The 14,498-nt window shown below is 39.6% G+C and overlaps 1 protein-coding gene across 1 annotated transcript in view; it reads left to right on the top strand.

Moving 5' to 3' along the window:
• The window catches only part of ADGRG4 (adhesion G protein-coupled receptor G4), a 60,578-nt gene that overhangs the window by 28,707 nt on the left and 17,373 nt on the right, over window positions 1–14,498 (top strand). Inside the window, 8 exon segments of the mRNA XM_060137263.1 lie at window positions 121–253; window positions 2,001–2,070; window positions 2,072–2,120; window positions 9,430–9,485; window positions 9,869–9,914; window positions 10,393–10,405; window positions 12,104–12,191; window positions 14,267–14,388. Of these exon segments, the coding sequence (XP_059993246.1) occupies window positions 121–253; window positions 2,001–2,070; window positions 2,072–2,120; window positions 9,430–9,485; window positions 9,869–9,914; window positions 10,393–10,405; window positions 12,104–12,191; window positions 14,267–14,388 (577 nt within the window).

The raw sequence follows: 14,498 nt of genomic DNA, 5'->3' as shown, positions 1-14,498 counted from the left end.
ACTTTCCCCTTTTATTAGCTGATGTTTATGTGCAGGGTAATAATGTTGGGTGATAATGGATGTTCATGAAACTTTTAAGTGCCTTTTGCCCTTTCAAATGTGCATACATTTTCTCTGTAGAGTCCAGAAAGTGCAAAGCTGAAGAAACAGCCTCTAAATACAAAGGGACATATAAGTGGCTCTTAACCCACCCTACCGAGACAGCCCAAACTAGATGCATAAAAAATCAGGATGGAAACGCTACTAGAATCTGGTACGTACCAGCCGAGTTCTAATTGAGCGTTCAGATACATAAAGGTCTGCTTAATTGGGAGCATGTTTCCATGTCATTTGAGCATGCTCCCTCCCTTTCTTTCTTTTACCTTGTGGACCTACTTAAGCATACACATGCCATATAATAACATTCCAGAAAAAATTTCAAAACAGAAGAGAAAAAAAAAGCTCCCATAATCCCACGACCTGAACACAGCTGTTTTTAAGTTGTATTTTTCCATTTGGCCTTTCACCGTATGCCCTTTAAATTGTATGTAGTGGTATTCACCGTCCTTATAGCACTAATGTCATTCACCCTTTCACTCCATGGTTTATCAAACGTTTTCCATGCTTTACATTCATCTTCTTAATGACTTTTTCAAAAACCTGCCTCAGAAGCTACCTTGTTGATGGGCCATAATAATTTACTAAATCACTCTTCTATTGTTGACTTTAACATTTTCCTTTTTAAAATCATCAGCCCCTCTTTTCCTACTCTCTGCTACTGGTTTATGCCATTAACTTAAGTGGGCAGGCCAGAGGGGCAGCAGGTTTTGACAAAAGCTTAAAAATTCTCTTTTGGAGGTGACATCTTGGACAGGGTCCTACCTCTTCCTGCCTGCATCTAATCACTTAGCAAGTCATGCAGCTTTTGTGGTCATAATCAGAGCTCACATCTACCCTTTCTTCTCCTACCCCACTGCCACTCCTTGGGTGCCTACGATTAAAGTAGTCTCCTTGCCTTCTAACTGCCCACTACCCCCCAGCTACACTCCACCAGCGTGATTTCCTAACGTATGGCTGTCATCGTTCCAATCTCCCACTCCAGTTCCATATTGCCTCAAGAATTAAGTCCAAACCCCTAACGTACTCAAGACCTGCAGGCTCCTTTCCCTAACATGCACTCCAGCCAACAAGGGCCATTGCCACTGTGGACTTGCATCTCTTTCTCTGCTTGTGCTATTTGCTCTGCTTGGTTGGAGGAGTGGGGGACACTTTCTCCATCTCTGTCCTTTTAGCGTCCAGCTCAGCTCAAAAGTTGCAAATAAGATCTCCTTGATTGATGGCTCAACAGATTCTGTTTTGTTTCTACACTTTTTCCATCTCATATCTTGCCTAATAAATGTAGTTACATTTACAGTCTCAAAGCACCAAGTTACAAGCTCCTCAAGGGATGAGACCTTGCCCTGTTTGTCTGTAGTACCTACTACCAGTCCTAGAACACAGAAGGTTCCCAATAAATGTGTTAGCTGATTTGAAATGAACTGGCTTGAATTGGATGGGGCATAGTGGAGGGTGGATGATGAAGGCCAGTGAGTCACAGAGGGTGCTATACTAACTGCCTTGAGTAAATTAACATGCTGAAATAGAGACCACAATTCTAACAGGAATTCCCTCTTAAAATGAGGGTAAGGGGCAAAAGTGAGGGTAGGAGTCATGTCCAGAGGGGCAAAAATCTCTGCCTTGACTCCCAGTCCGATGGATGTGGCCCTGCTCCATCTCAGCCTCTCTTGCCTGTTTATACCTCCTGCATGGGGACCCTAGATTCACTTGCTCCCCAGGAGCAAAGTTTTCTTCACTGTACAAACACTGGGCTACCACCTTTGCTATCTCAGCCAGGAGGCTGGGAATGGGCAAAGGGGAGGCATGCCAAGGACACACCGTGTTCCTTCACCATTCGCTTTCAAAGTATTCTGGCCTCATCTTCCAACCATGAAGCTTTTTGTTATCTCTCCTCTCTTTTTCAGCTCAATCAGTATCAACACTGGCAAATCTCACTGGGAAAAACCAAAGTTTAAACAATGCAAATTGCTTCAAGCGCCTTCCTAATAAGATTGTGGACCTTGCTAATATTACAATAAGTGACGGTAAGACTGTTCTGTACACATTAGAGAAATAATGGAACTCAGTTAGTTTGTCTACTTGACCTGAGACCAGAGAGAGTACAGGCAAACCACCCACAGAAAAACCTACCTGACAACAATCCAATTTCAGAAACGAGGTAGTTACATTGGTGGAGGTGGGAGTGGAGCATGAGAAGTCAGAACGGTCAGTGTTTTTTGTTTCATAATGTTTTTTATTTTATAATTGTTGGCTGATTATTTTTTGTTTTATTTTAAATTTTTAAAAGTTTTAATAGGTAATACTTCATATAGTTCAATATTGAAAAAATAAAGAAGTGTATGCAGTGAAACCTCTCCCTCCCACTGCTAACCCCAGCCATTCAGTTAGTATCCAAGGAGATATCTATGCATCTGTAAGGAAATGCGTGTGTGTGTGTATTCTTCTTCCCTTTTTGTATGCAAAGTGGAGCGTGCTATACAAGCTGTTATGCACCTTGCTTTTTCCTCTTAACATTATATTGCAGATATTATCATACTAGTATATGATAATATAATATACATTCTTTTTTTCACTGAGTTGTATTAACTGCATGAATATGCTACAATTGATTTCTTTAACCGTTGCCTGCGGATGGTAATTTAACTTGATAATTACACTTTACTTTTAAAATACTGCTATAATGGATATCATGCATGTGTCATTTTGTGTAAGTATGGTATGCTTAAAGCATAAATTCCTAAAAGTAGAATTGCTGGGTCAGTCATACTTTTCTTTAAGATAAATTATCTTTTATTTGCTATGCCAAAATTTTTTTGAATTGATAAAGCTAGACTTTACATTATCATTTCACTTTTTTCTTATTTGTCTTATTTCTTTTAGTATTTTTTATTTTATTTTTTAATTTTTTTAATGGTTTTCCTTTTTTTCTTTTAGTATTTTTAAAGTTGAAGTATAGTTAATTTACAATGTGTTAGTTTCAAATGTACAGCAAAGTGATTCAGTTATACATGTGTAAATATATATATTCTTTTTCAGATTCTTTTCCATTATATGTTATTAAAAGATATTGAGTAGAGTTCCCTGCACTATACAGAGGGACCTTGTTGTTTATATATTTTATATACAGTAGTTTGTATCTGTTAATCCCAGACTCCTAACTTATCCCTCCTCCTTCTTCCCCTTTGGTAACCATAAGTTTGTTTTCTAAGTCTGAGTCTGTTTCTGTTTTGTAAGTTCTTTTGTGTCATATTTTAGATTCCACATATTCGTGATATCATATGGTATGTGTCTTTCTCTGTCTGACTTACTTCACTTAGTATGACAATCTCTAGGTCCATCCATGTTTCTGCAAATGGCATATTTCATTCTTTTTTATGGCTGAGTAATATTCTGTTTATATATATATATATATATATATATATATATATATATATATATATATATATATATATATATATACTATATCTTCTTTATCCATTCATCTGTCAATGGACTTTGAGGTTGCTTCCATGTCTTGGTTATTGTAAATACTGCTGCTATGAACATTGGGGTGCATGTGTCTTTTCAAATAAATCATACTTCTGATGGTGTCAAAATGCTCTCTGTAATAATTGCACCAACTTATACTCCCACTTGCAAAGTGCCTGTTTCAGAACATCTTCAAATCGACACAGCATGCTATCAGATTTTAGGATCTTGATTTGATAAGTATAAATTAATCTCAATGTAGTTAAAATTTTTTATGGAGGTACTGACATCATAAAATTCAGCCATGTAATGTGGACAATTCAGTGTTTTTTAGTCTATTTGCTAGATTTTGCAACCATCACCACTAATTCTAGGACATTTTAATTACTCCTAAAAGAAACCCCATACATGTTAGCAGTCAGTCTCCATTCTCTCCTCCCCTCAACCCCTGGAAACCTCCAATCTACTTTCTTCCTTCTTTTAATTTTATTTTATTGTAGTAACTACACTTTATGTAGATATACCTTCTTGACATTTTTTTTACATCTTTATTGAAGTATAATTGCTTTACAATGGTGTGTTAGTTTCTGCTTTATAACAAAGTGAATCAGTTATACATATACATATGTTCCCCTCCCTCTTGCGTCTCCCTCCCTCCCACCCTCCCTAACCCACCCCTCCAGGCGGTCGCAAAGCACCGAGCTGATCTCCCTGTGCTATGCGGCTGCTTCCCACTAGCTACCTACCTTACATTTGGTAGTGTATATATGTCCATGCCTCTCTCTCACTTTGTCACAGCTTACCCTTCCTGCTCTCCATATCCTCAAGTCCGTTCTTTAGTAGGTCTGTGTCTTTATTCCCGTCTTACCCCTAGGTTCTTCATGACATTTTTTTTTCTTAAATTCCATATATATGTGTTAGCATATGGTATTTGTCTTTCTCTTTCTGACTTAATTCACTCTGTATGATAGATTCTAGGTCTATCCACCTCATTACAAATAGCTCAATTTCATTTCTTATTATGGCTGAGTAATATTCCATTGTATATATGTGCCACATCTTCTTTATCCATTCATCCGATGATGGACACTTAGGTTGTTTCCATCTCCGGGCTATTGTAAATAGAGCTGCAATGAACATTTTGGTACATGACTCTTTTTGAATTTTGGTTTTCTCAGGGTATATGCCCAGTAGTGGGATTGCTGGGTCATATGGTAGTTCTATTTGTAGTTTTTTAAGGAACCTCCATACTGTTCTCCATAGTGGCTGTACCAATTCACATTCCCATCAGCAGTGCAAGAGTGTTCCCTTTTCTCCACACCCTCTCCAGCATTTATTGTTTGTAGATTTTTTGATGATGGCCATTCTGACTGGTGTGAGGTGATCCCTCATTGTAGTTTTGATTTGCATTTCTCTAATGATTAATGATGTTGAGTGTTCTTTCATGTGTCTGTTGGCAGGCTGTATATCTTCTTTGGAGAAATGTCTATTTAGGTCTTCTGCCCATTTTTGGATTGGGTTGTTTGGTTTTTTGTTATTGAGCTGTATGAGCTGCTTATAAATTTTGGAGATTAATCCTTTGTCAGTTGCTTCATTTGCAAATATTTTCTCCCATTCTGAGGGTTATCTTTTGGTCTTGTTTATGGTTTCCTTTGCTGTGCAAAAGCTTTGAAGTTTCATTAGGTCCCATTTGTTTATTTTTGTTTTTATTTCCATTTCTCTAGGAGGTGGGTCAAAAAGGATCTTGCTGTAATTTATGTCATAGAGTGTCCTGCCTATGTTTTCCTCTAAGAGTTTGATAGTTTCTGGCCTTACATTTAGATCTTTAATCCATTTTGAGCTTATTTTTGTGTATGGTGTTAGGGAGTGATCTAATCTCATACTTTTACATGTACCTGTCCAGTTTTCCCAGCACCACTTATTGAAGAGGCTGTCCTTTCTCCACTGTACATTCCTGCCTCCTTTATCAAAGATAAGGTGATCATATGTGCGTGGGTTTATCTCTGGGCTTTCTATCCTGTTCCATTGATCTATCTTTCTGTTTTTGTGCCAGTACCATACTGTCTTGATTACTGTAGCTTTGTAGTATAGTCTGAAGTCAGGGAGCCTGATTCCTCCAGCTCCATTTTTCGTTCTCAAGATTGCTTTGGCTATTTGGGGTCTTTTGTGTTTCCATACAAATTGTGAAATTTTTTGTTTTAGTTCTGTGAAAAATGCCAGTGGTAGTTTGATAGAGATTGCACTGAATCTGTAGATTGCTTTGGGTAGTATAGTCATTTTCACAATGTTGATTCTTCCAATCCAAGAACATGGTATATCTCTCCATCTATTTGTATCATCTTTAATTTCTTTCATCAGTGTCTTACAATTTTCTGCATATAGGTCTTTTGTCTCCTTAGGTAGGTTTACTCCTAGATATTTTATTCTTTTTGTTGCAATGGTAAATGGGAGTGTTTTCTTGATTTCACTTTCAGATTTTTCATTATTTGTGTATAGGAATGCCAGAGATTTCTGTGCATTAATTTTGTATCCTGCTACTTTACCAAATTCATCGGTATTTGTTTTTCTCTTTCTGACTTACTTCACTCTGTATGACAGACTCGGCAGGCGGATTCTTAACCACTGCGCCAACAGGGAAGCCCCTGCATGACGTTGTTGATGATCGCTATTAATTGTTGTTATTTACACTTAATAGCTCATCTACTTCTCACAAGAAACCAAGACTCAAAGAGTGCTGTGATCTGAATGTTTGTGTCCCCTCAAAATTCTTGTGTTGAAATCCTAACCCCCAAGGTGATGGTATTAGTAAGTGGGTTGTTTGGGCAGTGATTAGGTCATGAGGCTGGGGCCCTCATGAATGGGAATTATGCCCTTATAAAAGAGGCCCCAGAGAGCACCCTCACCCTTTCCACCATGTGAGGACACAGCAAGAAGGTGCCATCTATCAACCAGAAAGCAAGCCTTCACTAGAACCCAACCATGTAGGCATCTTGATCTTGGACTTTCAGCCTCCAGAACTTTGAGAAATAAATTTCTGTTGTTTATAAGCCACTTAATCTGGACTTTGTTATAGCAGCCCTAACAGACTAAGACAAAGAAGTTAAGTAGTTTTGCCCAAGGTCACACAGCTAGGAAGTGGCATAGCTAGGAATCAAACCCAGGATGTCTGACTCCAAAGTTCAAGTATTTAAGAGGTTCATACGTTAATACCTGGGTGTGTTTGCATTTTCTAAGGATACTATCCAAAGAAATGAATTTCTAATGGTCAAATTTTCACAGAGTTATTTTGGGGGAGGTTGTACTGAGCCAGCTTAAACATACCACATACCAACTCAAATATAACACATTATCTCTAGCTATGTCTGAATGATGCTCAGTTCTCCTGGAATTCTGTAACTGCTCCCCCTCTATCTAAATTCTATTTGTTCCTGTGGGCTTAGCTCAAATTCCACCCAGGAAGTTTGCCTGGAGTTCATGAGTCCCTGCTCTCGTCCTCACCTCCCTGCTTGTATTCTTTTTTTTTTTTTTTTTTCGGTACGCGGGCCTCTCACCGCTGCGGCCTCCCCCATTGCGGAGCACAGGCTCCGGACGCGCAGGCTCAGCGGCCATGGCCCACGAGCCCAGCCGCCCCGCAGCACACGGGATCCTCCCGGAACGGGGCACGAACCCGCGCCCCCTGCATCGGCAGGCGGACTCTCAACCACTGCGCCACCAGGGAAGCCCCCTGCTTGTATTCTTGTCTTACATCTCTGCCTAGCTTCTAGATTGGTATTCCCAAGGAGGTTGTGGCATATATCATGGCTCAGGCATGTTTTATTTTCATGGCACCTAGCACAAGGTTAGGTACCCAACAGGTTTTCAGTAGCTATATATTTATTAGACCTTTTTTTTTTAATGGAAATAATAGGTTGGACCCAGGACAGGCCAGTTAATGAACAAATAATTTTAATAAAAATTAAGAATGTGGTTCATAGCACTCAGGCCATTTTGGTGAGCTTGTAATTTCTCTGTATCATCTCAGATGCCATTATTTTAGTCTTAGTTTCTCTCCTTTCTTCAGAGAGCTGTGCTTGTTTTGTAGAATAAAAGATAAACCTGTTTTGCATAGATTTCACACCTAATAAGTCATTTTTATTCACTAACACCTTCCACTGAAAGAGATTAAAGATCTTTGCCAAAATTAGCCTTCAGACGTCATGGTGCTAGATGAAGGAGGATTAGAAGTAGCCTACCATCAATTTCAGAACCGGAAGGGTCCTTATAATTAATCGTGTCCCATCTCCTCATTTTACCAATGAGGATATTGAGACCCAGAGAGGGGAAGGGCCCTGCTGGAGGTGACACAGTTTATTCATTTATTCACCCAGTTATTTATTCAGTTAGGAAATATTTATTAAATTCCTACTATGTGTCTTGTGTGGTGCTGGATGGTGGGGGGAGGTTCTCACATGGAAGGGGGTGACCTGAGGCTGGGACCTGGGCCACTGTTTTGGGGGAGTAAGCACTTACAAGAGATGCCACCGTTTAACTACATCCCATCCCCCGCCCAAGTTCTGAGTCTCACAGCCCTGCTTTCGCACTGCTTCTTCTAACATCTTTTAATCAAAATCTTAACTGTCATTACAACATACTACCTTAAGGATCGTTGATAAGACACCACTCCTGGAAAACACGTGCCTCCCCTTCCACCCCTCCACTCGCGGGCAGTCCTCGGGGAGAGGGACAAAGCACGAGGCAAGTACAATACGGCACAGGGGCTCTGGAAGCACGGGGATGGCATCTACCCCTGTGTGGGAGCTCAGGAAAGGCCAGCTGTAGGAGAGGCATCAGCTGAGACCCGAGGTTGAGTACCAGCTAGAAGATGAAAAAGGGTGAGGAAAGGAGGGAGGAGTGTTTCCGGCAGAGGACACTGCTTCTGTAAAGGTTCAGAAGTGAAATAGGTACAACTGGAGCCTAGAGCCAGAAGGTGGAAGAGTGAGCAATGGTTTACTTCCTTTCCCTGAACAGCCGCCATTTTGTAAGTCAAGGAAATAAAGCCAGAGAGCAGGTTAATTCAACCCTGGGTCGCAGTGTGTTTCTCCAACTTTGGCCTTTTCACTACAGAAAACTACATCTCTTAGACTAAGTTGGGAGGGTTGTCGTGTGCCACAAATAAGACCCTGCGCAGACAAATAAATATTTTAAAAAAACATTGGCTACTTAACAGATGTGATTCCAAGACTTAATGAAAATTTTCCCATTCCAGGTAGCAGAGGTGTATTGTAATTGGGGCCTTCTAGAAATAATGCCTTAGCCTAAAGGGATAAATAATATAGTGCGTTTCTAGAACAATGGCAGATTGGCAGGGGAGTCACTGGGGGGGCAGGTGGATCTTTTGGTTGTCCCATCACTCTAAATGATATTTAATTCCGTTTATTTTTGAGGGAGGCAAACCACTTCATTCAAAATAATGGAACATTTTTATCCTTTGATTTTCCATGAAGAGCATTAAAATATGTATTAATTATCACCAAAGGATTAAAACCATAGTCGTATGGCATAACATAAAGAATATATTAATAAACGATCAAATTTAGCCGTGGTATAAGAATGAACTACTATTCCATTCTTTGATGTTAATGTATGTCCAGTGTGGAGTCTTAATAGCTTCCTTCATTGCCAATCTAAAAGACCATATGGTACAGCACATTTTTCATGGACCTTAATTCTAGTAGGGAAGAAGGAAGAGTGGGAGAGGGAACTTAAACAGAAATAGATACGAAATGAAGCATGTTTAATGGGTAAGATCTCTTCATTCTGGCTGGGGCCACAGCTCTCCAAGCATCCCCCATAACCAATTTCTCATTGCCCTCCATTTCCTTGGAGATTGCAAGAGTGTTTCAGGAATGTTCACTAGGCCTAATGATAGGCGGCTCAATCTTGTATCCATAAGGCTTGACCTCAGCTGTGAGCCTCAAATTCCACAGTTCCACAAGAAACACCCACCTCACATCAGACCTGCATTGACCATCTACGGTCCCCTCCTGGACTTTGCACCAGAAGGACGTGGCAAATTCTTATGTTACCAAATGCTTTAAAGGACACATACCAGTTCACCATGCAGCAGTAACATACTATTTTCTCACTTGTGTACCCCAAGATTCTTGGGGTTCGTTTTAAAACCAACTCACAAACGGTCCGTGTGTGTGTGTGTGTGTGTCTAGTGTTTGAGAAAACATTGAGAAGAAAACACTTGTGTGTAGTTGTCATTGTATGGTAACGATCACAAGGAAAGGTATTTGCCTCTGATTTTTCTTTTTTCTAGAATTATGATCAAGTTCACTGTGCCTTTTGGGACCTTGAGAATAACAGTAAGTATTTTTCTTAGCAAGCTTTGGCCTTGGTTCTCAATGAGACTTTGCCCCTGACCATGTTGCTATCTGGCAGTTACACGGGAGCGAGTTGTACTGAAGTTACTGTCTTATCAGACCCTACAGGGGACTCTGAATGACCAAGATACAAACATGAGTTTCATATCTAATTAGGGCATGGGAGTTTTTGTAAAACTTTCTTTTTGAGAAGAGACTTATTTTGGAGATCAGGGGAAAAAATCACATAACTCAGCAAGCTGGAAGAAACAAAGTTGCAAGACCCAGTACAGAGCAGTCCTGAGCTGTTTGAAGAAAGTTAAGGGATGAAGATCTGGCTCTCTTTATCTGTCTTTCCCATTAGACTGGCCACATTTTTCCTTCTTCTCTTCTACATTGACTGTGTGACCTTGGATGGTCCATTTACTCTCTAGGGGCTTCAATCTTTTTATCTTTTCACGAAGGGGATAAGACTTTCTAGTTGGTCTCGAAGGGTCCTTCCTGCTTGGCTGGGTATGAGTCTTTGGGGACCATAAGAGAAGGGGTCGTGGAAATAATGCCATTTGCAGCAACATGGATGGACCTAGAGGTTGTCACACTGAGTGAAGTAAGTCAGATAGAGAAAGACAAATACCATATGATATCGCTTATATGTGGACTCTAAAAAAAATGGTACAAATGAACTTATTTACAAAACAGAAATAGAGTCACGGATGTGAAAAATTTGATTTTTTACATGGTTACCCAGAGGGAAAGGGGGGAGGAATAAATTGGGAGACTGGGATTGACATATACACACCACTATATATAAAATAGATAACCAACAAGGACCTACTGTATAGCAAAGGGAACTCTACTCAATATTTTGTAATAACCTATATGGGAAAAGAATCTAAAAATAGTGGTTATATGTATATGTATAACTGATTCACTTTGCTGTACAGCAGAAACTAACACAATGTTGTAAATCAACTACACTCCAATAAAAATTAAAAAAAAAAAGAGAAGTGGTCGTGGAAGGGGATTGCTGAATGGGTTCCTCTTAAGCTTGTCATTGCCATTGGAATCTCCAGGGATATAGCCAAATCTCAGAGAATTCCACACGGAAGCAATTGCCCCTGGAATGTCAGGAGTGGCTCTGGGACCAGGCCTTCCACCTGTGGAAGCTCTGCCTGGGACTTTTCCTTTTTTTAGTATCCTCGGAGTTCTGGGGGAAAAAGGGGGAAATTCTCTTCCCATTCGACTCCCTGGCATGTGGAATACTACTGCTTTCCTATAACAGAGATAGCGCTGTCCTTTTCTGGTCCCCTCCAAGTCGCCCAGGATAAGATTTCCGTAAAATGGTAGGCTTTGTTCCCCACAGCCTCAGTAAGTTGATCTGTGTGTTCATAATACCTCTTGCTGGGCTCCTCCCAGGTCATCTTTGGCCCCTGCCCCTCTGTCCATGGATCCAGAACTTCTGGGATCTATTATCATTATCCTGGATGGACAAATTTTGACCACACTTAGATGCCTGCCCTAGGATAACCCCTCTGGTCTGGTACTACTCTGGAGGTTTTACTCTAAACCTGGTCTAGTACGCAAGCTCTACAGGTTCTTGAGGTATGTGGGTTAGTTCTAGAACCCTGAATATGCTTAGGAGTGAGAAACTAGGCAGGTGGCAAATAGACCAGAGGCTTTAATTGGCCCTGAGGAGTTCCAGACCATCATCTGGCTTAAATGCAAAGCACTTGAGACCATTTGAATTCTGGGTTGAGCTGGCTGTTTCAGATGTTTATTCCAGTCCCACCAAGGAAGCCCACGTGTCAGCCTATATTCCATAGCTCATGCCCTTCAAAAAGTTCTAGATCTACCCGTTTCCCCTTTGTGCTCCTTGAAAAAACAGTCCTTACTCTGTCATTCCAGCATGGTGGTAGAACTGTTGTTCATCATTGAAGTCTGTCCTAATCTGTAGAAGAATGGGAAAAGTGAGAACCAAAGAAGTTATGCCATTTACGAAGTTCCCCACAAGTCACTTTTGCCTATTAGACTTAATTTAATTTCAGTGTTCAATTATACGGCTATCCTGCTGCCTTAACAAACGATACTAATTATAGCACACTTTGGAAAGGTACATATAATGAAAAGTTAAACATTTCTGAGAAAAGCAAAATTGCTTTGAAATTCCCTTCTGTCGCTTGCAGATGGGCAAGGTGGACGTCAGGCTGTAAAGTAAAGGAAACAAACCTGAATTACACAATCTGTCAGTGTGACCATCTCACCCATTTTGGAGTCTTAATGGTGAGTTGTCTCTCAATCACTCCTTATAGAATTTTGACAACTTTTTATTAGATTACAGACCAGAAATATATGTGTGAACTAAGTTGTGGAAAAGTTCCACGCAAGTGGAAAAACAGCCCCCTACCTTGTTCATTCAAAGTAGAGCAAATTGAAACAAATATTTATTTTTCTCCTTATAAAATTAATGCCTGCTTGTCAAAATTCAAACATTACAGAAAAGGTCCCTATAATCCCCCTCCCAAGAGATCACCACCTTTAACATCTTTATGTATATTCTTTCAGGTTCTTTTCCTGTGTGTATATTAATATATGTTTTTGTTTTATAAAAATAGGGTCGAATTATTCATACTGTTTTTACCACTTGCTTTTCACCTAACCATATATATTGGACAGCTTTCAGGCAAATACATATCCATCTACTTAATTTTTAAAAAATACATGTATAGTATTCCACTGTGTGGATTTAACACAATGAATTTAACCAATCCCCTATAGGTAGGCATTTGAGTTGTTACTGTTTTTCTCCGTTATGAACAATGCTGTAATATGCATTTTTATTTGTCTTCTAATATTGGTGTAAGCATTTCTGTAGAATAAATCGATGGAAGTAGAATTGCTTCCAATTAAAATATTAAATTGTAATAGATATTGTCTAATTGCACTGTAGGGAAGTGCATATTTTTTTAGTGCTTGTGGTACTTAACCAAACAAGAGTTATCTGATCAATTCGCATATCCAGGCTTAGAGCCTCGGAGTCACTGTTAACCTTTCTATCTCCTTCGTTTCCTATGGTCCTCCCTAACATCAGGACTTGATGCGTTTTCCTTCAAAATGGCTCTCAAATGTGTTTCCTTCTTCTCTACCCACCCTTGAGCACTTTGTTAGTTCTCCTAAATTACTTTATTGTACATAGTATATACTAGTATCTGAATGTGTTGTGTATGAGTTGTTTCTTCTACTAATGGTAAACTCCTTGAGGGCTGAGAGTCTGTTTTATATTTTTCTTTCTTTTTACCATATCTATTCAACAAATAAGAGGTGCTCCACTGATAATTATTGAACTTTAAGAATTTTGTTTACTCCCCTGCAAATTGGTTAGAACATTATGGCATGAGTCAAAAGACCAGGGCCCACAGTCCAGCTCTGTCACTAACTATCTCTGTGATCTTGGTCAGGTTATTTCACTTGTTTGGACCTTACATTTGTCTTCTGAAATGTGAAAGATTGGAATAGACCAGGGTTTCTTAACCTCAGCACTATTGCTCTTCTGGGACAAATAACTCTCTGTTGTGGGTGCCGTTTTGTGCATTCTAGGATGTTTAGCAGTATTCCTGGCCTCTACCCACTAGATGCCAGTAGCACCCTCTCTAGTTGTGACAACCAAAAATGTCTCCAGACGTTGCTACCTGTCCCTGGGCAGGGGCAAAATTGTGTCCAGTTGAGAACTACCAGAGTAGACCAGCACTTCTTAACCTTTTATGAGTCACGAAGCTCCATTACCATCTGATGAAAGCTATGGACCGTCTTCCCAGTATGATGCATACCATTCAAATAATTTTGCATACCATTTCAGGTCTTTTATGGTCCTCAGGTTAAGAAATTACTGGTTTATGTGATCTCTAAGGTCCATTTTGTCACTTAATTTTATGAAAATTATTTAAGGTCTAAGGGAAAGGTACATTTTTTGATGTTCTGTGCAGTGTTTTGGGACGCTCAGTATAGATAATAATTCACTTTGTATCCCAAATTCACATCTATTAGTTTGGTTATATTTGAAGTGTGAAACATGTTAATGACAATAAAACCAAGGACTAAATATTCTTCCAGTACTGTTGATGGGTCTCCATGCCCTATACACAGTAAGTTGCACTAGGCATACTCAACCAACAATATACTCAACCAACAATATAACAATATACAGTGTTATCATATATCCATGTACATACTCTGGTTTTGTAAGAGCTTTAACAGAGATGCTGTGCATCCTGGGAACCTCCTGTTAGTGAGCACTGGAAGTGTTTTACCATAAACTTGCCCTGGCAAATGTATAAAATACAACACATTGCATTCCCTAGGATTTATCCAGGTCTGCAGTGGATGCAGTGAATGAACGGATATTAGTGCTTATAACATACACCGGATGTGGAATCTCCTCCATTTTCCTGGGAGTTGCAATAGTGACATACATAGCTTTTCAGTAAGCTGGTAGAGTCTCACTCTAAATTTAATTTGGTTTGATGGATGCTACTGGCATTGTAACCTTGTTAATTTCATGTTAGTTTCACAAAAAGTTTCTTATCACAATAG

This window comes from Lagenorhynchus albirostris, chromosome X (genome assembly GCF_949774975.1).
Source record: "Lagenorhynchus albirostris chromosome X, mLagAlb1.1, whole genome shotgun sequence".
Classification (NCBI taxonomy): Eukaryota; Metazoa; Chordata; class Mammalia; order Artiodactyla; family Delphinidae; genus Lagenorhynchus; species Lagenorhynchus albirostris.
The sequence above is the reverse complement of the archived record's forward strand: the minus strand, read 5'-3'. Positions and strand labels throughout refer to the sequence as shown.